Source organism: Tetrao urogallus, assembly GCF_951394365.1.
Source record: "Tetrao urogallus genome assembly, chromosome: 2".
Taxonomy (NCBI): domain Eukaryota; kingdom Metazoa; phylum Chordata; class Aves; order Galliformes; family Phasianidae; genus Tetrao; species Tetrao urogallus.
Genome location: NC_136814.1, coordinates 56569059 through 56595175, shown reverse-complemented (window position 1 = coordinate 56595175; position 26117 = coordinate 56569059). Strand labels below are relative to the sequence as shown.

The window sequence follows — 26117 nt, the reverse complement described above, 5'->3', positions numbered from 1 at the left end:
TAGTAGCTTATTTTGAAACCCTGGCATTTACTTTAAAATTAAATTTTGATGCCTTTCTCATCTCTCTTTTCTCAATGTTATTACAAAAGTTGTCATTACAAATGTTTGCTTTACTTCATTGGCTGGGTAGTATAGTAGTAATTGCAAGAAATAAATTCAGATGGTAAATGAATGGAGACTCAAAAACCATAGAGTGAAACCAAATCTAATTTTACTGACTACCACAGGGCAAGTGACTGTTTATACCAATTGTTACCTGTGTTTTGTCGATCTGCCTGAATTTACTTGGCTATGGAAAAAAAGTGGCTTTAGTACTGACAGTTCACACTTTCGCACAGCCAAATCTTCTCTCCAGCTGTCCAGTTTTCCACCAGAGACCCAATTCTAGCTACAACAAAAAACTTCATGGGATCTCTAGAATCTTTTCTCTCCATTCAAGTGAAATATGTCAGCCTTCCAGTTTTAAGACATCTTATATAGAACTGTATTTTTTAGAACTCCTCTGATGTGAAGTCATGCACAAGCTTGTAAAATCTCTTCTTGTATGTGATTCCAAAGTACCTCACATATATTTACTATAGCAAACAATCAAAAAGGTAAGAGTAAGTACTAGAAGAATGTGTGAACTGGCAGACTCGCGCTAGCCAGCTTTAAATGCCTGAATTTTGGTTTATTGGGCCTTCCCTTTTTTCATCTAGCCTTGCTTTTCACTTGCCAGTGTAATGCATTTCCTTCCAAGGAGAAGAATAATGCACTGGATCTTTCTGATACAGCTTAAGCATTTCAACCAGAAGTAATTCACGTTACTGCAGATACATGATTATAGTAAGAGCAGATTAAATTCATCTGATAGGATTTTTTTTTTCCTGTTTCGATTTTAGCTCAAGGATAGCGTGTGTCATCTAGATTTACAGCTAGTGAAAAATTTGAAGTTGTATTTGCACAGAAAAAAAATGTTAGCAGTTTTTCTGTTTTTCAGTAATAGGAATATTCTGTTTGCCACAGGTTTTATCTAATTCATCTGAACTTTCAAAATTACAACAGATATTTTTCATTTATAGTATTTCAGTTTAAAAATAAAGCCTAGTTCAAAAATTACACTGAAATTTATTTCCAAGAAACAAAACATTATATTGGGCAGATTAGCTGTGATATGGCAAGCTAGGTCTGTGTAGTAGAGCTGCTTTGACCTTTGTGGTAGACAAATGTGTATTTCAAAATTAGGAAAAGAACTTCAAAGGCAACAGTGAAGACTAAAAAAGTAGAACAATAAGAATCTAACTTCAGTATACTTAGCATGTCTTCCAGCTCTGCCACATAAATTCAGTGACAGACTTTATAGCTTCCAACTTCAGGATTCCTTTAGTCTAAGAGGGATATTACCCAAATAGAGAAAGTAGGACTTATCACAGAACAATATTTTTAAAGACAGAAAATTTTGGTATTTGTTTATAGTCTTCCTGGAGTTTGCAAAACTTTTCAGTGAGAACTCCTGGACTGTTTTAATCTGATGGCAAAAGAAGGCAGCACTGATTGCTATTTAATTGCCATTATCTTACTAATGCCAAATTTGTGACCCATAGTAATTGCAAATGCAAGAAGATTTTCACATGAAACAGTGAATACCTTTGAAGTTGTGTAGAAACCTCTCTGCCTTTTGGTATTATATATTTTTTTTAAATACTGGCGTGCTTGCGACTCATACTACAGTCGGAAACACACTTTTAAGCATTCTGTGGTTTAATTTCTGAGTTCCTCTACATTTTCTTCCCCTCTTAGAGACTATGAGGAAGATATTTCAAGAAAAGGGCATCTTGGCAGGAGAAGAAAGAGCTTTTAAGCCCCATCTGACCTTTATGAAGTTGTCAAAATCAACACAGCTACGTAAGCAGGTGAGCTCAGGTTTCATGTAGCTCAGCAGCATTCCAGAAAGTTTAATTTGTAGATGAACGAAGGAGTTGCTTATGCTATAGCATCATAGTTTTACATCTTTGTAGCCAGCTGAAGAGGTAAGATTTTAAAATACTGATATGTTGGAAGGAATAATTAGTACATCTACTGTGTAAAAAGTAGTCTTATATTGTACTGTAGGTTAATACTCTTGATATTTGCATTACAGTAAAATCATAGCCTGTTTTCTTTAATGAAACTATGCAAAGCAAAAAGGTGGAATTACTTGTTCAAAATTACAGAATTAGTACTAAGGTGTAGATCACATAGTTGGCAATGCTGTCACAGAATTTATATGCTGCTTGCGTGGATATTGTTTGGTTACTCTGTGGGAGAAAATAAGTAAATAAACAGGGGAATTTGTATGTTGATTATGCATAATGTGCAGGCTTGCATTTCTTTTGATTGAATATGTTTTGTTGAATTACACAGCAGTGATAAAATGCAGCATTATATTCTCTTGCAGGTATCTATTTCTTGCCCATTTATTAGCTTTTTTTTACAAGAAAAAATAGACAAACTTAGAAGTAAGCTACAATAACTATAATGAGAAATATAGAGAAGCAATAATAGGATATTTAGCTTTTTATTTCACACTAACTTAACAGTAATTTATTATTAACATAAGATCTATCTCCATAAAATTTCTTTGCTGGTATTGCAATACAATGCTTTATGTAACCTTTCAACATTGGCTTGGAAAGTAATTTTCAGAAGAAATATTTTCTAAAAATAAGGATTAAAGTACACAGTATAATTATTGTCAGGTGATTTAGCAAGCATTAAAGTACTTTATTCATTAGAAAAAAACTATAAAATCTGAAAGGTGAAGATCTTAATTAAGGAATATTCTGAAATCAGCTGGAAGATGGAATGAGTTCTGAGATGTATTAAGTAGCTTCAGGGACATAATGCATAATTGCTCTGAAGCAAAATAAGGACTTGTCTGCAGGTTGTAGGTGGTGTGTTATAGCTCATCAAATTGTAGGCTGACGCTTTTGCTTGTATTAACAGCTGCTTTTTAAAACATTCTAAAAATGCACAGCTTTTGCAGAATATCAGCTGTTCACCAATGTAACTGTTTTGTTAAAACATCTCAGATAATCAAGGTGCTTTTTTGCCAGTCTGCTTTTTTGTTGGTTTTGTGTTTTTGTTTTTTGTTTTTTTTTTAAACATTTATCTACCTTGCATGAAGTATTGGCCAGGATACATATTTTCTGTGTTCTGATATTCACAGCTACTGACAGAACCGGGTCGGTGTCATTTCAAATCATCTTCCTTAGTCCTCCATAATACTGGATAATACACATAGTATTCTGAAGATGCACTGTTTAGAAAGATATTATGTATTAAAAATCTGTAAATTATCAGGAATTTTTGTCAGTCAATCCACTGTCTGGCATTAGCATCAGTCTTCTCTATCATTTTTAGTTTTATTGTGTCCATATATTTCGTAAGATAGTTTCGTTGCATTTCCTGACAACAATAAATAACAACATGAAGCACAGAAATTCTATCTATTTTGTTGTATTTCTTAACATAATGTTGGATTGCATTTTCAGATCATATAACAGCATGAAAAACAAGAAATGGAGAGTGGATGACGATAGCATGAGAAAGCATATAAAAGAGTAAACAGAACAAAGTAGTTGACTGTAGTTCATAGCTACAGCTTCAAATATATATCAATATTTTTTAAAATGTGAGATTTCTAATTTGAATCAGTACTTTAAACCATTCTCCATACAATGACATCTAAATTCCACCAACATTTCCTTTTGTAAAAATAATTTTAAATATCTTTTTACATTTTGTGACCTATGTATCTTCTGAGAAGACTTGAACTTTCCAAAGTTGTCACGGGTATTTACAATGTAGAAGAGTTTGAGAGTTCATTTTGAAGAAAAATCTCAAGAAAACAGCTTTGCACTTTGAAGTCACAGCATTAAGCTAAAAATAGACAAAATGATAAATGATAAATATTAACAAAAACAGACAAACAAAAAAAACCCCACAACCTTGGAAATCAAAATTAGTGAAGGATAACATTTCAGATAAAGTGGACAAGGAAAGAGCTGCCTGAGTGCCCTCTCAGCTTCTCAGGTTAAAGAACCTTCTTAACTGCTCAGAAGTGGAGAAACTCATTCTTCACATTCAGCTTGACAATCCTGAAATCAAATGCGCCATGGAAAACTTCCCCAGATTAAGCAGGCACTGTGTGTCTTTGGGTGCCCTTTGGGCTGAGACAAAGGGAGATAATTTACTTGCACGTGCCTAGTTGTTTTCACAGCTGACGTGGATGGTAAGAATACTGGGTTAGTATCATTATCTTCTGAACAAAACATCTGAAACACAGTGAAAGAAGTAACTGAGTTTTGCACTTAAAAATAACATTTCTATTCCTGTTTCCCTCACTATTCTGCTACGTTGCTGTAGGTCAGTCACAACCCCTCTGTTTTTCATTCATCTGCTATTTATTTCAGGGAGTGTTGTGAGGCACACCTGATAAATGCTGTATAATATTCAGAGATCCTTTAGTACATATGCTGCTGCCTGAACTGCAAATGTGATGAAATGGATTTTGTTAGTAGATGACTGGCAATTACACTGCTCAGATAGCATCTGCTTAATTAAAAAGCTGTATATCCTTAGTCCAGGCATAGGTTGACAAGAAAGTATTCCAAAAATATAATTTAAGAATATTTGACATATGATATAACTCTATGCAGCACATATTTAGAATGCAGTATGTATAATTAATAAAAGAGAATATATTTGTGGGAAAACTCTTTAAACAACACTTGTAAGTGTAGTACATGGCCTGTTCACTGCTGTCATTGAACTTCAGTGGTAATATCCCCAAGATGTTAGATATTATTTTGCAGGCAGTATTATTACACTGAAAATAGCAGCAAAACTGCACAGTTTGGTCATTTACTCTTGTATTTTTAACGTAGTTTATGTTAAACATTTGTCACTAACCTGGTTTCATTATAGATAACAAAAGTTACTTTTTTTGTAGTGTCATAAATGCACATCATAAAAGGAGGACATTCTGCACTGAGCCTGCACTGAACTGTCTCTGATTTCAGATCTGTTTGGTGGACACTCACGTTCACCTTCTTGCTGTCGTCAGTAAAATATACCAAACAGATAAAATGTTTAGTATCTATGTTAAGTATCTAAATGTTAGTAATTATGAATATAACTTTTTTTTTTCTCATATAATTTTTTTTTCTCTTGGATTAGTGATAGTGGAATCTCGGCTTCCTGAAATCAAGTAGAGCTGAAGAGAGATCCAGTGTATCTGCTGATTCTCTCTGATTAGCAATACTGTTAGCGGTTACAGACAATCAGTTATCTCATGTCTTTTCTGTCTTAGATAACTTAGATAAGGCACTTATGCTCTTGCAGAGAAGGTTATTACTTCTTTGGTAGTTACATATCATGCCTCCTCTTTATTCACTTGTTCATGTATATGTGTTGCATACTCAGTGATCAAATGCTGGGTTCAGAGTTGATCCTTGGCACTGACAGAAGTGAAATGGACTCCTTTGCTCTGGTATTAATCTTTTAAGTTTAGTTGAATAGTTGAAAAAAATGCTGGTTTTTCCTGCCTTATATGCCTAGTATAGTTTACCATTTCCTGGACTTGTAATTTTGTTTTTGTACTCACAAAGCATAGTTATGTACTCTTACTCTGCAGGACCTTAAGAGAGTGATTATCGATAAAACCAAAGCGTTTCCCCTCTAGTTAGACCCCACTGATTCTGACTCCCATTCTTTTTATATCAGCTCTTGGAATCTCTCTGCCTTTATGGCCAGAAATGCAGCTTTATTAAATGTCACAGAGCTCATTAAATCCCTCTATATTTCCATTAAGCAGTGTCTACTTTAGTGGTTTGTACTGTAACAAAGTGATCTGTTGATCTGGGAGTCCAAAGCACATACTTACATGTGATCCTTTGATGATGATCCTAAAATGACTGAAATGATTACTTCAACAAAACAATCAACACTTTGTTTTTATAGTGCCATGAGACCAGCAGAACTGTTTTGATTTTTCTACAGTATTTTTTCAGTCTGAGAATCTAACAATAGGGGCTCAAAATGCACGATCCAACAGCTGGAAGAGGTTCTCTCCTCTTTCAAGTCTTCCTGCTTTCATATCATGCACCATACAGGGATATACAACTACCATACTGATTTTAAACAAGAATAAGAAATGACATACATTATAGACAATTTTTAAAAGTGAAATGTAGTGTGAGGCATTAGTCATAGTCTTTATTGTTGAAATTACCAAGCCACCCTATCGAACGTGGCAGATACCCTGTAATATATGCTTTTAGACATAGCCGTGCTATAGAATTGATGCTGCAGAGGGCAACACCTCTTTATGCATGAACTCTTCTAAGTTCACATTAGGATCATCAAGGTCTAGGCTAAGAAACTTTTCAACAACAGCCTTGCATTTTTCCATCTGGTCTCCTTTTGAAGGATGATCAATACGTTTGATAGCTTTTCCATTGCGAATCAGTTCTGATACTTCCACACCCCTTTCAATAATTTTGGCAGGCATTCCAGCTAGTGCAGCAATGTTGGCAGCATGACTAACAGTGGAGACTCCTTGTTTGATCTGATAGAAAAACACCAATTCATCTCCATCTTGGTGAGTCTCCATGGTCAGGTATTCTAGAAGAGGTGTGTCAGGCAAAAGTTCCAGCTGCATTAAGCTGTGAAAATTAGTGGACACAAAGACCTGCGGACACTGGGTTCCTTGACTGATCCAGTACTTCAGCACAGCAGCCAGAAGGGCCAGGCCATCTAGTGTGTTGGTCCCTTTGCCAAACTCATCGATAAGTACCAATGACCTCTCTGTGGCATTGTTTACTGCTTTGGCAACCTGGTTAAGATCAATCATGAATGTGGAGAGTCCTACAGAAACTGATTCCCTAGTGTGGATTCTTGTGTAAATCCCATCAATTGCTCCGATCTCTGCCTCTGCTGCAGGTACATAACTGCCAATTAGACCCATAAATATTATAAGACCTACTTGCTTTAAGTAGACGCTCTTTCCAGATGAGTTGGGCCCAGTGATTATCTTTATTCGTCTGGTAGCCTCACCACTGTTCACAGGATTAGCCACAAATGTCTTTGCACATAGTTCCATCAGTGGATGTCTTCCATCCTTGATGTGGAAGCCATGGCGCTGAGTAAAGCGTGGCCGGCAGTAGGAGTTCTCCCGAGCCATCACTGCCAAAGCCAACAGCACATCCAGGTGTGCAGTATACTCAATCACACTGTTAAGCACTTCAGACCTCTCCAAGATCTTTGCCTGCAGCTGGTGCATAATAAGTGTTTCTTGGTCTCTTATCTCACAGTGCAAATCACCCAGCAGGCTGTCTAGCTCCTTAGTTCTAGCACTTCTGTAGTGCAGTTTATCCTCTGACAAGAACATGAAGTCCAAGCCTTCAATTTCAAAGTCGTTTTTATCCACCATGCTCGGTAGCCGTGGAATGGAGAGAAGGAACCCAATCAAAGGAATGTAGATCACACAACAGGAAGGAATATGGTTGTCCAACGTTTCCAGTTCTTTTTGCGCCACTTCTGTAAGAAAGTCTGACAGACCCATTAGCCTTCGCTTCTTTTCATCAATGGTGGGATCCACATTGGGTCTAACAGTGAAGCGATTTTGTGAGATGCTGCCTTCAAAGTCCACCACTTTGCTGATAAGACTAGCAATGTATTGCAGATCATCAGTGAAGACGCGTGAAATAATCTGAAAGAGTTCAATACTATGGGGCAGAGAGCGACATGTGTCTCTAAGGCACAGTGCACTGCACACTGTCTTATAGAGTGCTTGCCAGTCACTAACTTTTGTATGGGATAGAGTCATTCTTTTTAGAATAAGAGGCACATTTTTTATATTCCTCAAGCAATCTTGAAGGGTAAGGACTGTTTCATGGTTCTGAGCCAACAGGAAGAAGTGGATAACATCCAGCCGTTTGTTTAGCTCTGTCAAGTTCCGAGTAGGTCGTGTAAGCCACAGCCTCAAAAGTTTTTCTCCCCGTTTGCACCTACAGCGATTTAAAATCCCATATAAACTGAATCCTTCTTTTAATCCACTAGAAAGTTTATACACAGAAGGATGGATATCACTTTTAAATATCTGTAGAACACTGTAAGTGTCTTGGTCTATATTCACAGTTTCTGACAGAACAAACTTTCTAAAGGCTAAAACAGGAACTGCAATACCGCTTTCTTCCAGTTCAACTCCAACCCTTCTCCTGTCGAGGTACTTAAGGAGCCCCCCTAATGCTCTTATCATGAGTGGGCACTCAAAAGGGATGACTGAGGACAAATAAAGAATTTTTTCTGTTGCAGTCATATGGGATGGGATAAATGGAAATTGTCTAGATAGAATTCGTTGCTTGCTGACTTCTAGGCCAAAATCTATGTTAGGAAACAGGACAATTTCTATTTTTCCTTTATCCCTATCACTGTCTGCTAGGTTGGTCAGGAAATTGGCAATATTCTGATCCTGTTTTGCACTTGTCACTATGCATTTAGGATGAACTTCCCCAGTCACTTTTTGCAGCAGCTCGAGGCCTTCACTGTCAGGTGTGTCAGGCATGAAGTAAACTGAGCAATCTTCTGTATCATAGTAAGTAACTGCAAACTCCCCTGCATACCACAAGACAGACATATGTATGTCAGAACACTCTTGCTCCTCTTGTTCAGGCGCAAGCAGTGGTGGCAAGGGGCAACTCGTGGCTGATGTGGCACTCATTCTACTGGAGAACAAAATCCCTGACTGGATGTGGTCCAGTGCAACCTGATGCAGGCTACTGCTTTGAGCCAGAGGGCAGATGGGTGATTGCCAGAGGTCCTTCCCAACCTCAGCAACTCAGACCTACGCCCAGCATTTCTGTGAAGTGAACTGTGCAGCTTTACCAGAAGTAAGCACAAATGCCCATAAATACAGCAGCGTACTTGTGCATATGTACGCACACACAAAACCAACTGCCTGCCCCACTGACCACAGTGCCTTGCAAAGACACAGCCACACGGACTGGTCAGCTGGGCCTCCCTGCTATTTATGCACCTGCTTCTTCACACAGTGCCAATTTCTGTACCAGCAGATGAACGTTTGCTGTAGGGGTCAGCCAGTCTCCCTTACAGAAGCCACAGTAACAGCCACCTCTCTGCCTCCAGCTCCTCTCCTTACCCTCCACTCGTCCTCCTCGCCCACCGGTGAAGAGCTCACTGCAGCTGTGTGAAGGCCGCGACCTCGACCCCCTTCTTCCTTCCCTGGCTCCCGGCCTGTCAGGGAGGCACTGCGCCGGGGCCGAGCCGCTCCAAACGGTCCGCAGCGCCGCCTCTGGCCGCCGCGATGCCAGCCCGGCCCTCGGCAGGCGGCGGGCTGTGCTGCTGTGCTGCTGTGCTGTGGGCCCTTCGCACGGCCGCGTGCCCCGGAGGCCTCCGCTCACTGCGGCACTGCTTCAGAGGCCGGGTGTTTTCTTCCTCCCCACCCAGCACCCAAGTACAGCACGTCCTTCATAATCGAGCGTCTGTAGCTTTCCCATGTGGGAACAGCTCCTCTTCTCCACTGCTGGTATAAATGAGCCATGACCTTCCCATGCACCTGCATTGTTTCATCCTTTTACCATCAGCACCTCATTGCAGCCATTGCAGGCAGGGCTCCATCAACTGCTCCAACTCAGTACAAATATCATTCAGTTTTCCAAATATCTTCCAGGAATGTGTCAACAGCAAAACTCAATTCCTGACCATTTAGCATTTGATTCACTCACAACCAATCTGTTTTTGACAAGCACCATCCCAGCCCCTTTTGAATGCTGTTTCTTATTGGAGCACGATGATCTCAATCTCTTCCCTGGATTCCTCCCTCATTTTCTTCACCGAATACTTGAGGCTTCACATTTTGACAAGCATTCTCCTGGCTGAAAAGGTCTTTCTTTAAATTACTGATGGAAGACTAAGCGTATTTCAAAGAACTGTCAGCCAGAGAACACAATTGATGATTTAGTTTCAAAGTAGCCTAGAATTCAAAATTATCTAAGAACTAATTCAGCCATAGAATATCATATTTTAAATAATGAGTGAGTTTGGAATGCACTTACACTTACAAGGAGATTGTGTACCTTAGATAGAAAACATCCACCACTAGATGTCATCATTTCAGAGATTAAGGAACTGGAAAGACATTTCTGACCTGGTTGAACAAGACTTACGATGATAGAACCAAATGTGCAGGTACTTAGAGAAACAAGGTTCTTTTGAAGTGAATCTTTATTGAAGTAAAAACTCAATAGAAAACCTTCATTGAGCACATATTGCATGCGAGTAACTGTGAAAGGATCACAAGAAATGAGTATGTGCACTGCTTAGACAAATGGATGTTGTATAAAGGTATGTGGAAGGAGAGAGCATCTATCTGCCTTGGGGCATCTGGTGGAGGACCTCTTCAGTGTGGATGGGGATAATAAGAAAAGCAAGAAGCCAAAAGCAGTGGCATATGGAGACACAAGCCTGATTAACATGGTTAAGGAGACAGCAACAAGAGTTAAACCTAGTCAGTCACAGTGATTGCTATGAGTGTGTGGAGTGTGGGAATGCTTATTTCCATCAGATTGTCTAGTAGAAGGCCTTGTCAAGTGGGGTGATAAGGGGAAGAGAGAAGCCATAAATGAAATGTATAGAGACACAAAGCTGTCAGGCAAATGTAATACAGGCAAAACCAAAAAACAAACCTTGCCAATGACACTAATTGGTGGGCTGCTGGGAAAGTACAGGCAAAATAGGACATCGCAACTGTTGGTTTGTGTAAACCTTGAGGGTCCAGGATGTTAAAGGATGTTAAAGGTGAGACTACAAACTAATGGACAAACACACTGGGGAAGGGGATATTGGAGAAACAAAGGAGGGACAAAAAAGAGTGTAAAAAATCATGTAAAACAGCACTTGCTTGACCACTGAAGGCTGTCCTGTTTTATTAAATCGCCTCTTAACCAGCTGTCTGCGTAATCTTACTCCCAGTCCTGTGTGTGCTGCAGGGATAAGGGGCCAGCTACTGGGGGGACTGGTGTGTGTGAATTTCAAGTTAGGGCAGTGTGTGAGTTCCGCAGGCCTGTTGTGTCAGTGGCTGGAGCCAGTGGAGTCTCAGTGCCAGATGCTGAAGTGAGTGGGGTCTGTCTGCTGTCTGCCCTATCTGTGGGTACTGTTGCACCAGTGTATCTTGCTGGGGCACTTTCAGTGTATGTCCTCTACACTTCTGCCTATGTGTGGGGATATGTGCTCAGCCTTCCTACCAGTGGCACCTGCACAGAGAACAGCAGCAAGTACATCCATCACAGAGCCTGTGTCCCCACAGCGCCAATCTGTTAGGGGAAAAAAAAAAAAGGAAAAAAAAAAAAAGTACATATTTTCCATTTGATGACTTTGAGAACATAAAACTGCTCTTGACAAACATTTGAGATTTTTCTCTGTAATAACTTGCCTGGTGCTGATATGGAGAATAATTTACAGTTAAGTGTTCCATGAAGACTCTTGCAAACCATTTGAAATTAAAGCACTTGCAGTGTTGTGTATGGTACATGACTGAAGAAGAATGAGTAGAAAGGAGGTTTAATGACATTTTTAATCCTTTGTTTAAGTTCTGCAGTAGATAACTGTGTAGCTGAAACAGAATATTTGGCATAGCATTGTTTCAGTACTCTTCTTTCATTTTGAAGCAAATTTCCATTTTAACAAAACCTCTGGTTAAAATGAAACTATAGGCATTAAATGTGAAAGTTCAGTCTTCTAGCAGAACCTGTAATTGAACTTTATATTGATATTTAAAGGTGAAAAAAATTGACTCAAGCCTTTATGAAGATTATAAAAGCCATTATTTTGGAAATGAAATCCTGCATCGCTTCGATCTTTGCTCTATGTTGAAAAAAAAGCAACCCAATGGCTATTACTACTGTGAGTCCTCTGTTTTTCTTGGTAAGTACATCTTCATTTTCCTCTTTTATCAGTGATGTCTATAATTTATCTACATGAAAAACTGTTCTTTCTGCAGTGTGTGTTAGGAATTTTTTGTAATAATATCCATGGAGTCTGACAGAAGTCTGTCCTTCAAGTCTTGGCATGTAGGTATACTGTGTAGTGCTTCTTGATGACAGCTAAAGCTTGTGGTTAACTATCCATCCCCAGTCCTGTTTCTTATTCTAAAATGAGTGAGAGCTCATCTCTCTTTTGACTACAAAGGCAGCATGTGTTACCAAATTTGATTAGACACAGTAACTATGGATGATTAACAATAAGTGAAATATCTCTGGTATGGGAGAGATGCGACTTCACTTATTCATATATAAAGAGAATTTAAATGGTGTAACAGATTTAATAACTTGTCAGAGTATCATCAACACTACTGACGTACAGATACCTTGTGTAGAACATTACAATACCAGAAATTACATTTGTCTACTCCTGCTTTATTTGAAATTTCACTCAGTAGTTATTCTAGGCTTGACTTTTAATTTTTGCCACAAATCATATATAGCTGGCATTTCAGGTGGTATGCAAAGAAGGTCTATGCACTGAGAGTCTATGAGATAAAGGCTCTATCATAAACCCACTTAGTTCCCACTAGCTGATGGTAGAGCTTGGTTGAGACTGCTGTTAGTCATATTAAGAACATGAGTTAAAATAATCTTCAGTGAAATATTTAGAAAATTTTTAGGATATTTACTTAAATACAGTCAACCCTTTCAACCTAGGTATGTATTGAGTAATTTATTACCTTGAAAGACACCATTCCCACAGTTTGGAGATCTTTAATGGGATGACAGGCTAGTAGTCGTACAGCAAAATTAAAATTAATTGTAATTTTTTTCCCTTTCCTAATTAGGCAGGATCTTTATATGTGCTGTGTCAGATGTGAATGTTAAACGAGGTTTATAACAGGGAACAGTTCATGGTCACAGAAGGTCAACTTATGTTTTTTCTTTGTACACCTTTGATTTTCTATTTTGGGTCATGTCAATAGTAATATAGTGGTGTTGGAAGACATGGGATACTGACATTCATGCCAAAAGCTCATTTGAAGATTTCATTTGGATTTTTCCTTTAGAAATAGAAATTCAGAAATGGAGCAAAACTTTGTTTTGCATGTTGTGAATGAGCAGTGGTTCCTTTTCAACAAGAATATGGACAGTCTTAAATGTTAATAAATTGAAGTCTTCACTTTGACATACTCAAGGAAAAAGAGAACATCTGTTCTTGTGTGGTTCCTCTAACAAGAAGAAAGAAATATAAAAAATCTTTTACAGGTGTCCTCAACAACAAAATGCTTACTTAAAGACTATGATAAACTAATTCTTGTATACATTGCAGCATTTTCCAGAGTTCTGGTAAAAAGCAGAAATATTCTTAACAAAAATTGACCAGAGGGATATCAACAAGCATGTCAGTGGATATAACCTTTCCAACTTAAAAGCATCCTAGCTTTATTAATGAAAATATCCATGACCAAGGAATGATGGAATCCTCAGAAAGAGAGAATAAAACATACATTAGGGAAGTCTTTCAAGACCATTGTCATCCCTTCTAGCTCAATAGAAACACCTTCATTGCAGACAGTTTTAAAGGAAAGCCACGACTTCATCTTTAAGGACTGAGAAATCTTAAAAAGAAGAAAAATTCCACTTATTCTGAAGATGCATCCTTAAAGACTAAAAAATCACAAAAAGATGGGAACTTTGCAAAGGTAGCGTGTCCATTCATCCTCAAATTCTGCACAATCCTTAAAGGCACGATGAGCAAAAAAATAAAATGAAAACTGCTGATACAGGCATCTTTTCTGTCTGAGCTGATTTCAGTGGAAAGCTATAACATTCTAAGGCCTGAAATGAACAGAAATACATGGGATTAATTCCATATACTCCATTTTTTTCCCTAGCAAATACTATTCTTTCATCATAAAAAAACTACACTGAGCTTGTATGCCTCATCTGCTGTTTTTCACCTACTCTTCAACATCTGAAGTTGTTCATACTTAATGCTATGTCAAAACTAACTGTAGTGGAGAAGACAAAGGGTGTTTACCAGCAGTTATTACCATCTCTTTAAGTTTCTATTGTTCGGAGCAGATTTGCATAAACACTGCTACTAAAAGGTAGTGTTGTCTCCAGTACCCTATGTAGGGTGCAGGGGATAACTTGCTTTGTGCCTTGTGGTACCTTGTTTCCCTATTCTCCAACACTGATGGGGGAAGTGCTTACTGATCCTCAGGTCTGTTTTGAGGAATTATTAAATACTTACACAGTACTTTCAGCGTGCCAGTCACTTTGCAGATGCTAAATATTATTTTGTGTTAATGGTTTTGTTTGCACTTAGGCCATCTTTCTTTAAATTTACTGTTACAAAACAAATAGAAAATACTGCCTATGGTACAGATTAAAAAAAATATATAGGATGGCTCTTTAAATTAGTGTCAACAATATTGCAAAATCCAGATCAATCAAAACCAAAATTAGATTTATTTATACATTTCTCTTTCTCTCTTAATATATATAATATTTTTTACTTGTCTTATGGATGTTTTATAGCTATATCTATGTGTATATATATCGCTAATATCTGCACATATGTTTGCACATCCAATTAGGTACTTATATATATTCAAATACTTAGAAAAAGAGAAAGTAAAGATTATTTACCATGGAACAACATTTTTCATTTGGATTAAAGTAAGGCTCAACTATTCACAAATATACTTCAGAATGTTTTGGAATATGTATCTGATTAAGGAATATGGTAAATAGCTCATTATGGATAAAAGTATATTTGGTAGATATTGATGATATTATTTTGGAACATTTATTTAAATCTCTGTGCTTCTTGAACTTTTTGTGTTAGCAGCATTTGAGAATGCTAAAATGAGATAATCTTTCAGCTTTTGAGTGTGAGTCCCATTAAATGTTTTTTAACAACAGTCAATCAGCTGATATTCAAAGCAAGAATCAGATGCCTCTTTGGCTGATTTGTGGTGTGATAATGCAAAAGAATTTATGGGAAGTGTAATTTTCACAGTCAGAACAGAATCCTCTGAATTGTTTTTATATGAGTACTACATCTGGCTCTCTCTAGCCATCATATTTGGATAGAAGTTCTTCAATGACATGACATTAAGAAAATGGAGCTTTCTGATCCCCATTTTCCTCAGACCCTCAGAGGGTCAACACGTCTTTCCAAAATGTATGCATCTTGTTTTTCTAGTTTTGTGTACATTCTAAAAGCAATAGTAGAGGAAAAACAGCTATATTTGAACAGAGTTTAAAGCCTTTATTGTTTAATTTCAGAGAAGGAGAAACTATTTTAATGAAATTTGAAAAACTCAATATTTTAAATATTTTTAAATGTTTTAAAAGATTATTTGAATAGGGGCTTTAGTAAACATAGCTGGCTACAGCATTCAAGTAAACATGAGAGGGAGTCAATGCAGTTCTATCAACACATCAGAAATAGAAAAAATTAAAAATTACTTATTACAGACAAGAGCTGTACCCAGCCCTAATTCTTTCTGCGTATGGGCACTCAAGCACAGGTTTTTCCTCAGAGTGCACAGAAAATACAAAGGCAGTATTTACTTTTTGCTACTTTGAGTTTGGCCAAATTTCAAGTTTACTCATCTAATAAGATGAAAAGATCTAAAAAAGGGTCAGATGTAATGCTAGAAGAGAAACACAAATCGATACACAATTAAGGGCTGCATACTGTCATTGCTATTGCTAAGAAATGCCACAACACATACCAGCTTGGTAGCTGCACATTTTAAAAACGTTTAAAAATAGAGGAAGCATTAAAGCTTGATAAAGACAGAGGTGGAACACCTACTGAGATGTAACAATATGCACAGCAGGTGAACAAGCACTGATGGTATGTAACAGAGAAACATCCAATATCTTTAGCATAGCCTATAGATGCATGTACCAGATCTCTGCATCTGCATGTCAGCCCCTCAGGGTATGTATTCAGAAGTTAGAATTTGACATGACAGTGACAATGGGGTTGAAGCTTTATTCTCAAAGCAGAGACCAGTTTATTCTTTAAAGCAAATAAAACAGCAAGCCATCAAAAAGTGCTTCTTCAGACAACTCACTGTGACACCCATTGTATGTCACCCCAAATCTGAAAGAACAGTGAATGTTGGAATGAGGTGAGCTTCTCAATATGTACTCCCTTAGCTGAATGATGGGTCAGTTCTTTATGTCACGTTAGAGATGTTCAGTAGACCATCTGGCCATCAAAGTGATCATTATTAAATTTCCTTATGTTAAACATGACTCTGATGTTAAGTATCCTGCTTAAGTATTTTTCAGGATCTGTATATTAAGATTTTTGTAGACTTTTGTTTTAAAGAGAATGTATTTATTGTAATAAAAAATAAAATTGAATTATATATACATCAAAGGAAGCTTTCACATGCCAGGCTGTATTTGTGCTGTAAACTCTGGTAAGGTTCTCCTGAGTGGCTGCTAATAAGGTTAAATATGAGACTTCCTCTGTGATATCTTTGAGACAGAAGTCTCAAAACAGTAGTTTTTTACAGTAGTCTGTACTTTGGTGGAAACCACTCAGCTCTTTCTTTCTGCCCAACTAGAACTCACATGTTGGGACTGTGTGCCAGGCCAGAGGTTAGGGCTCCACTTAACACTTGCAATCTAGCAGTAGCAATCTGGAAAGTGAAATAGCAGATGACAGCCATTTAATTGTTGTAAGAGTGTTGTAAGTGTAAGAATATGGTAAATAATGCTCTATTCTCAAATAATTCTTCGAACAGGTGGGTTTTTAAACAGCAGAGCATTGGTGAGTCAGTCTCCATTTCTCTGGAACTTACGTAGAAGGCAGGTGTCCAGTCTGCTTTTTGCAGTCTCTCTGAAGTGGGAGACATCTGCAGACAGTCATTCATCCCATCCTAAAATGCATATCAGATAGGCAAGAGCTAAGAGATGTCTAATATAGGCAAGAAGTGGATCTGCGATAACCCCATTTAAACAGTTGTTAGTATTTGTTAATTAGTTTGCTTCTTAATTATATAGATACAAAACCATACAGAATCTCATCTGAAGGATGCATTATATTTGTAAGGTTTGCATTTGAGATCAATAACCTTATAAGCAGAACATGTTACAAACAAAACATATTCTTGCAGACAGCTGTTCTTAGGCCATCGGAATTGTTTAAGTAACTTTTTTAATAGCCTCGATTTAGGATGTAGTGGTGCACCTTATGCTTCCATATTACATTTTACAGTGCTAGCCAGGCAGCTGGTTTGACCCGACTGTGATTGATTTTATTCATACAGCAATTAAACATTTTCTCATGTTGGACACAGCAGTGGTAAACAAGTAAATGTTGGTTTGATCGTCCAGATTCTACATCCTTTAAAATGATGCGTGTCTTTTATTGATTTCTTTTACTCTCCATAATTGCATGGCATTGAATCACTTCTAAAATTCTGAATCATCCTTTGAATTTGCCTGTTATCTGTCCTACTCCTTGTTCTATAATTTCAGAATATTCCTATTCATATTGTTTCACTTTTTAATTTTTCTTTCCTTGATGATCTATTTATAGGCTTCTAATTTCTCTACTGTATTAGGATGTGATTAACCATTCTTGTGTTTCTTGCATATCTCTGGCACACTTCCTAAATTTTAATTAGTAACGGCAGTCATGCTGCTAATGGATAAAAATGTCTTGGGCAGCTTCACAGGGGCTATTTCTTAACATTTGTAATTAGTAATTCATTCACTGTTTGTGATGAGTTTATCCACAGCTGCTACAGTTTTCTGCATACAATATGCTAAATAGCGCTTTGCCTACATGTAAAGCAACAGATACCGTGGGTTAATCTGTGAAGTCTTTCTTAAAAGCACTATTTGTTTATAGTGTCATGTCATCAAATACTGACGTATAAGAGGGATTCCTTTCAATGTGGCAGAGAAGCACTCACATTTTAGTTTACCTAAAAACCAGGTTCTTTATGGACAGTGGATAGAAAGTGGTGATCCAGTAGTTTCATACACTGCAAATATTTTCTATTCGTTGCTGAGAATGGAGCATTCCCCTAGTCATTCATTTTTTCTTGCCTTACATTAAAACTTGATGTATGCTCTCTTTAGCTTTAGTGACATATGCCATATGCTGTACAGTTCCTCCTTTACTGATAACTTTATGCTATTGAAACATTATCATTAGCATGGCATTTTTCATAATGATACAGCACTTTTATGTTAACTTTTTGATACCAGTTATGAATTAAAAGCTATAGTGATAAATACTCTGTGTAAATAGGGAGGCTAACAAGTTGACTGAAATGAAATCAATCATTGTAAATATGATTCAAAAAGATTTTCATTTCACAATGATATTTTATTGCTTCAAGGGCAACTTCTAGTGTCCCCAACATTCAGCTCTAACATTGGCAAATGTGTACAAAACTTTTCATTAGAAAGCAGCAGAGAGTCTTAAATACAGGAGCGTGATGCTTGGTGTTCAATCATGCATTTTGTAATACTCAAAGTAAGTAAAACCTCATCATCTTCCAAGATTGTTATTTGTGAGTCCATGATTACATATTATTTACTTTGTATGGGGCAGTTTTTGCAATTTTCTTTTAAAGATATTGTATTAAAATTCTAGGGCTGTCTGAAGTCTAAATGCTGGTATTTGTCTTCCTATTTTCCAATAAAAAGATGTTTGAAGCAGAGATGTTTCATGCCAGTGCTGTTATCAGCAGTGGAAACAACAAAAATAAGATTTCCCACAAATAGCTTTCAAAATTATCTGCAGACAAGGGAAGAAAATTGATGAAGTAAACCTGACAGAAAGTACAAAAGTGTATTTCAGATCAATCAGAATGTGACTCATAGTGAAAATTTTCTTGAGTAAGTAAGTAGAAGACAACTGATTTTTCATCACATAGGCTAACATGCTGTAAAGTACAATTTAAAATTACCAACCATCTTTTTTGTATGTTAAGTATTTTTACTTTACAGACATTTTTCCTCAGGCAGATGTTGGTTTCCAAACAGCTGATTCATTCTTAAATTTTTAAATAGATTGCAAATATATAACATATTGAAGTCAAGATATGCTAAATGCCTGCAATAAATAAACTGCGAGTTTATTTTTATTTATGTGAGGAGTAAATAAAATATTTAGTGTTCTTTCATTGAATATACCAGTAGAAAATAGTAATTTTTTACAATTTTCCAAGCTAGAAAGTCACATCTTGTTCATGCATATTTATTCTATGGTCGTAACATCAATAGGAAGCTATATTTGACTTACTGTTATTTAATTAAGCTCTCCTGCTGTACCTGCACGGAGTGCTTTTTAGTAATTCAAAGGGCGTACTCTGAGAGGAAAAACAGTATTCTGTTGGTACAGTGTGAGTATTTTTCAATTGCTCTGACTAACTGTCCACAGCCTACCAATTATAGCAGAAAGTACTTGCTGACCAAAGACTGTTTAAAAAACTTTGTAATTTTAAAATCACTTATTCAGGGAAACAGTGGAAAAGCATTTTAATACCCAGTTAGTGTTTTCATAGCTTGTTGATTTATTTAAAGATGTTTGGGTCAGAATGCCTACATACTGAGCTTTGTTGCTTTAATCAAGAGAACAAACAAAAGGCTTCTTTACACATAAAACTGTTCCTGATTAAATACACATGGAAAATGGGTCAAGCTGAACAGGAACAAAGCACTCTTATTCCAAAATAAGAGTGTTCACATATGGAATTGACCAGAAATGGCACTTTGTATTTTAAAATGCCCAACCAATGTTAATCTGTCTTATCTTTCAAATGCAGAAAAGCTCCGTATTTTTCCTTCTCTGTTTTTATCTATCGTATTGGAAACACAAAGCGCTGCATGCTAAAATTTGCATCACTTAATTAGGACATATACAACCCTTGGCAGAAAAGGAGACATATTGGTGCATATTTATTATTACAGATGTTATTTTTACTACTGTATTGCAGTTGTACTGGATCAATGTGAAGAAATCATTTCCAGAACAAAACCTTTGCTATATAAATAGGTTTATTTGTCAAGAGATGTATGGCCATTCTTTGGTTAAAAAAAAAAGTATGTAGAAGCATTAATATAAAATCAAAGAGACAAACAAAAGCTTATGATTGTTGCAGTGTGACCATATAAACACGTAAAAGCAAGTGAAAGTAATAATTATTTTACATGGCAAATATAGCTGCTTCCCATAGATGGACTTTTTTAGGAACATAAGTTGAATTCTTTGTAGTTTTTATTGCTAGTCAATTCAGTTTTTTTCAGTATTGCAGTTATCTTCTCTGACAAGTTAGCCAAGATGCATAGATGCTAATCTCCAAATCTCTCAACTGCTCTCCATAATCTGGATTAGCCATTACCTCAGTCATTTCTATCATCTAATTCTTTTGCAGTCACCTACTTATCTAGTTTCAGCTTCTCATGTGATTCTATGTTTCTATGTGTATTTTTTTCCTTTTGAGACATATGCACAACACCTTGATAATCTTTCTTCATTACTTGGATTGGTTTGAATGTAGATAAGTAGACTGGTATATTGGTTATATATTTTTGAGGATAGTTTTTCTTAACTAGGAAAGTCATGAAGAGAGTTTTTTTCTCCAAATGGGATTTAAAATATTATAACACATTTTTCTATATAGACAGCACAAACCTATTTCAAAGTAAACCTAACTATGTAATTTGAAATACAGATGTGTAAATACCAAGGCTTTGTTTAGTTTTAAATTTGTAAATATTTTCCTGTCGAAGCAGAATCTGAGTTTTTGCTGCTTCTCTGTATTATCATGCCTTATTTTTTAACTTACATTACCAATTTGTGCAGTGAAGCTGTGATTATTCAAGTTGCTTATTAGGAAAAAGGATAAGATTTTTTTAAAACTGAGTTCTTTCTGATTTTTCATGTCCTTTTATTTCTAAACTCTTCAATCACTTTCTGTCCTTTTTTCCCCATGTCTTTCACATTTTGGGATTTCATGTGGTTCAAGGCCAGTAGCGGTGAGGCATACATAATGAAATTTCAGGAAAATAATTATTTTGGGAAAAAAAACTCTGTAGTACAGTAGAGTTAGAGGTAAAAATTACAGAGCACAGTGCAATAGCCAAGTAAAAATATTTCTGAAAGTTTCGATCCTACTTAGCATCCCTCTTTATTAGATGAGTTGCAACAAATGCATGGAATTAATCCGCTGCTGGTAAATTCACTTTTTATAGACATAACTTTTATGACAATTGTGTTTTTGTTTGAACTCTTCAGTTTTTGTCGATCACTTTAATGGAAGAATTAATTTAATTTAATGGAAGATGTTGCATTCTGTCATACACATACATTCTTCAGTGTACGTTTACATGGAGCCAGACTAATCGTGGAGACATTCAAAGGCTGGACAGGGCTCTGAGCAACCTGATCAAACCATAAGTATCCCTGTTCATTGTGGGGGAGTTGGACTAGATGGCCTTTAAAGGTCCCTCCCAACTCAAACAATTTTATGAAATTCAAATGCAACGGTCCACCAGTGCAACTATATTAAAACCTTTGTGCTATTAGCGCACTTATATTAGCAATTCTCTCTACAGTCTCTATCTTAAGGGCTGTTCTCCAAACAGATTTTCATTCCTGGTCATCTTGCGTGCAATGAAATATAACCCATGGACTGAATGAATGTTATCTACCCGACTGAAATGTGCATTTGATAGGTGTGTTATGTTGACAAGTCCTGTTAATCTGCGTTATAGAAGAAGCGTGTTACATGTCTATGTATAAACAAAAGTTACAATTCAAAGAAAGGAATATCTTTTGCAGACATTTGGTCCCAAAATGAGATGCTTCCATTTCTAGGCTGTTCAAAATGAACATAAGTATACTTCTACACGAGTGCTTGACTATAGTAGTATGTACATATTTTTATTCTATTTTTGGATGCAGACATATCAGTCAAAATGTTCTGTTTGGTCTTCTCTAATTTTAGTGGTATTCGTTCATTAAGACAAATTATCAACATAAAGGGTTGATGAGTGTGTGTATGTGTGTGTGTGTGTGTGTGTGTGTGTATTTCCATGTTTGTGTATGTGCACATGCATGCATGTCTATGTACCGTAACGCAGCTATTTATTTAACTAAAAGTTGCCTTTAAGCAGCTCTTTTCTCTCTGGAAACCTTTTAACCAACTGAGCCTCCAAATTGGTGTGTTCACATGGAGAGAGTTACAAAAAGCACAAAAGAAATGCATTTGAATAAGCATGCATTTTTGAGCATTCTTTGACTGTTGGACTGTCAGCGTTCTTGACATACCAAAGCTGCTTCCTGCCAGTCCTGTGGATTACAGATTACCCACTACATGCAGGCTTTGGACTGAGTAAAGCCCAGATGTTCTTTCTCACATGTACAGTTAGTACATGATTCATTAAAATGTTCTTGTACTTGGAAACAGTTCAGAGTTTCCTAGACTGACATGTTTGTGAATGTCCATTTAAAAGATTATCTTTTATATGTGAGCTTACTTTTTAAGCTATGCTTTATTTTGCATTCTTGCTTAAAAGCTTCTTTAGCACATTAATGAAAAGTTCATTTTTAGCATTGTAAGTAATATAAATACATAAATCCTATCAATTAGCGCAGAAAGGTATTTTAAAAATAAACATCAATACCAAAGGTGTAACCAGTGATCTCCTGTACAAGTTTTTTGTTTCTAGGAGTAAATGCAGTTTTAGTTTCTACAGCACACAAAAATGTTATGCAAATAAGTAGTATCCAGAGCAAAGGAAACCACTTTAGTTTTTATAAAGCTTGACTACATTTTATAAAGAAATATTTTCAATAGACTCAGGAAGGGAGAATGGATTTATTATTTTGCTTAATAGATATTGTATGTTCTTGTTTTGACAGTAAGTACAGAATCCCTTTCCTTTTTTTCTTATCTTTATAAATACCACTGTGTTATTTGAGTGAAGAAATATATAGGAATGTCTGCTCAGTTGCTTATGGTGTCTATAGAGGTGTCTCAGTCACAGCTCTTTTTTAAGAATTAAGATATTTTTCTCAAAAATATATCATTTTTCTACAAATAAAATAGGTGTGTATGAAACTGTATGACCAAATGACCTCTAGAGGTTCCTTCCAATCTCAGCCATTTTGCAATTCTGTAATTTGGTGATAGCAGGAATCTGCCTATGTCTAACCAAAAGGAGTTCTGTTTGCAGCCACCCAAGAAAGCAAAAGCTAGCTGGCTTTCCAAAATCTCCTTTGCTTTCTATTTAGAGTGAATTTTCTGCTTTGGTGTCGAAGAAACCATGGAGGAGAATATCATAAGAAAGGAGTTAGTGTTACTGCCTCTCTGGATCTTTTACCAGAGACTATGTGGCACATTTCTTTGTGATAATGAATCCAATAGATGAACACACAGGCAGTGTGGCAACTGCAGTACTCTCGCAGTGTGGTAAAAAGACATTTTGCCTGCAGGCAGTAGTCAAAGCCCTGGCAGTGGTGGAGGTCTGGCTGTTGGGAAGATGAAGCTGCTTTCTCCCTTATTGGTGTGGAGGAAGCTAGAACTCAGCTGAGCACATTCAGAAGTTGGGACTTCTTTTTGGAAAACCATGAGACAGAATGTGTTACATGTTTCAAAGGAAGGGGTGTCGAAGTTAATCCTTTATTTTCCAAATATTTTTTTCTTTATACTCTGAACAGGTTAAGGTGTGCAGTTCACTAAAGTTCACAGCTGTTAGATTTCAGTGAACTGGTATTGTCTAATTTCATAGACTTGTACACATTGAGTCTCATGAGGCAGTCACATGAATCTCATGTGATTTGCTCTGCCCTTAAAGCAGGAGGGATTTGCTCCCCCTACCCCCAGCTAGAGGTTCAGGGACATGAAAGTTGTCAGAAGCCAGTCTGCCAGTGAAGTCTGAAGCAAAGAGCTTGCTGAGTTCGTCAGTCTGTTGAAGCCAGTTCTCCCTTCTCATTTATTTAGGGGCTACACTCTTCTCGGCCTGTCTCTTCTGACCAATGTACTTGTAGGACCTGTTGTTATTTTTTACATCCTTTGTGAACTTCAGTTCCACCTGCACCTGTGTTTTCCTGATCCCATCCCTGCACGTTTGGACATCATCGCTATATTCTTCCTAGGGCGCATGTCTCTGTTTCCACTGATTGTACATTTCCTTCTTTTCCCTCTGTTTGACCAGCAGGTCAAACTCAGCTATGGTGATTTCCTGCCTCCTGTGCTTGATTTCTTCTGCTGGAGGACAGAGAGCTCCTGTGCTCTCAGAAAGGTGTCTTTTAAAGAGCTACCAGCTCTGTTCCATTTCTGTTCCCTGAGGACAATTTCCCATGGGATCTTATCCAGTAATTCCTTAAACAGCCTGAAGGTTCTCTGCAGAAGCCAGGGTCCTGACTGCTCTTTGCCAGGCCCATGTCCCTCAAAATCACAAACTTGACCAGGGCATGGTCAATACAGTTCAAACTGCCTCCAATCTTAACTTAATGACTTCCTCTGCAGTGGTGAGCACGGGTTCAGTAATACTTCACCTCTGGTTGGTCTCCCATTACCTGGGACCAGGAAGTTATCCTCAACACACTCCGAGAGTCTGCTGGATTGTTTGCACTGTGCCATGTTGCTTTCCCAGCAGATATCTGGGTTGCGTGAAATCCCTCATCAGTATGAGAGTTTGTGATCATGACGCCCTCTTGTAGCTGAAGCAAGAAGGCCTTGTCAATGCAGCAAAGAACATCACACTGTGCCATGTTGATACTGCATTTTATTTCGAATGTAGAAAGTTGGCATGTTTGAATGCCAAAAAGATAAAGAAATTTGAGAACATCTAACAACTTGGTAGCCAAGTTTTCCCGTTCATTAACATAAGTATTGTTAAATGCTTAACATAATCAGGAAAACAACGCAAATACTCAAACCATCATTTGGACAAAAATAAAAAAATAAAAAAATCAGAACTCCTCTAAAAAAAAATACAGCATTAATTTGTTGGAAATGAAGGTGTACCTAGCTTAAGTATTCGTATATAGTCATTTAGAACCTCACCACTGTTTTTAAAATTTGTTTAATTTCTATCCACAGAAGAAAAAGTCTTTTTACTTTACTATATTAGATATGTTAGAAGGAAGGCAACATTTTTATTTTCTCCTTAATTTTTTTTAGTATGCTCACAGTCAGGTTAACTCCTAGTTAACCATCAGTGAACAATGATAGCTGTCTCTAACTACTTACTGCTAGGGACATAGCTTTTCAAACTTCATTACTCTCAGCTGTTTTAGAATGAAAAAGTTCACAGGTGCAAGTATTTTTGCCCTAAATTAAATTTCAGTGTTTTTTTCACATTGCATTTGGTAATTTTTATTAAGCTAAAAGATTCAAGGGTTTTTTTTGTTTGCTTGTTTGTTTGTTGTGGTTTTGGAGGGTTTTTTCTCTGTCTCTGACTAATGTATCCTTCACTCAAATTGAGCCAGTAGGAGTTCTGGATTAAAGGAATGCTTGAAAGTACTCAGAGGCTCAGGCCTGTAAAGTGAGCCTTGGAAAGAGCCTGAAGTATGAGGTGTGTCTTCCCCTAGCTTTTCACATTGTCATACTCATAGGGCTTATCTATACATTTCCTTTATCAAGGAGAACATTCACATATGCTGGAGTTCTCTAGGAAGCCCATCTCATACACCTACCCTCTGCTTAGGCAAAATCATTGCCAGAGCTGGTGTGATGCATTAGGGCACGTACCACGGACGTGTTCACTGCAAGAAAGGGTTCTGTCTGTACTCCTGAATTTAAGGTTTTCACCCAGAAGAGCTTGTGACTCATTCCAAACATGGCTCTGAATGCATTCCTGAGCGTAAGCAATCTGGGCAGTTGGCAGATTTGGTCTTGAGCCTCGCCTTCAGGTTACACTTAAAATAGAAGTCAGGCATATCAGTGGCTGAGTTTTCAGCCTTTGTGGAAAAGGTACAGTATGTTCAGCAAGTCGAAGTCTGAGAAGCAGTAATTTACAGTGAATAAAAGCAAGATTCTCTCTCTAGAAGGCAGTGTTGTAAAACATATATTAGCAGTTAGACATCCC

General features: G+C 37.1%; 2 protein-coding genes across 2 annotated transcripts in view; one reads left to right on the top strand and one right to left on the bottom strand.

Moving 5' to 3' along the window:
• The window catches only part of AKAP7 (A-kinase anchoring protein 7), a gene marked incomplete at its 3' end in the record, with an annotated part of 72834 nt that overhangs the window by 21314 nt on the left and 25403 nt on the right, over window positions 1-26117 (top strand). The window contains exons 6-7 of the mRNA XM_079550291.1: window positions 1780-1892; window positions 11820-11964. Coding sequence (XP_079406417.1) covers window positions 1780-1892; window positions 11820-11964 — 258 coding nt within the window. The remainder of the gene's footprint in view (window positions 1-1779; window positions 1893-11819; window positions 11965-26117) is intronic.
• MSH5 (mutS homolog 5) lies at window positions 6314-8743 on the bottom strand (the record flags this gene model as incomplete). The annotated part of the gene is made up of 1 exon (XM_079550289.1): window positions 6314-8743. The coding sequence occupies one exon, from the start codon at window positions 8741-8743 to the stop codon at window positions 6314-6316; it is 2430 nt and encodes an 809-aa protein (XP_079406415.1).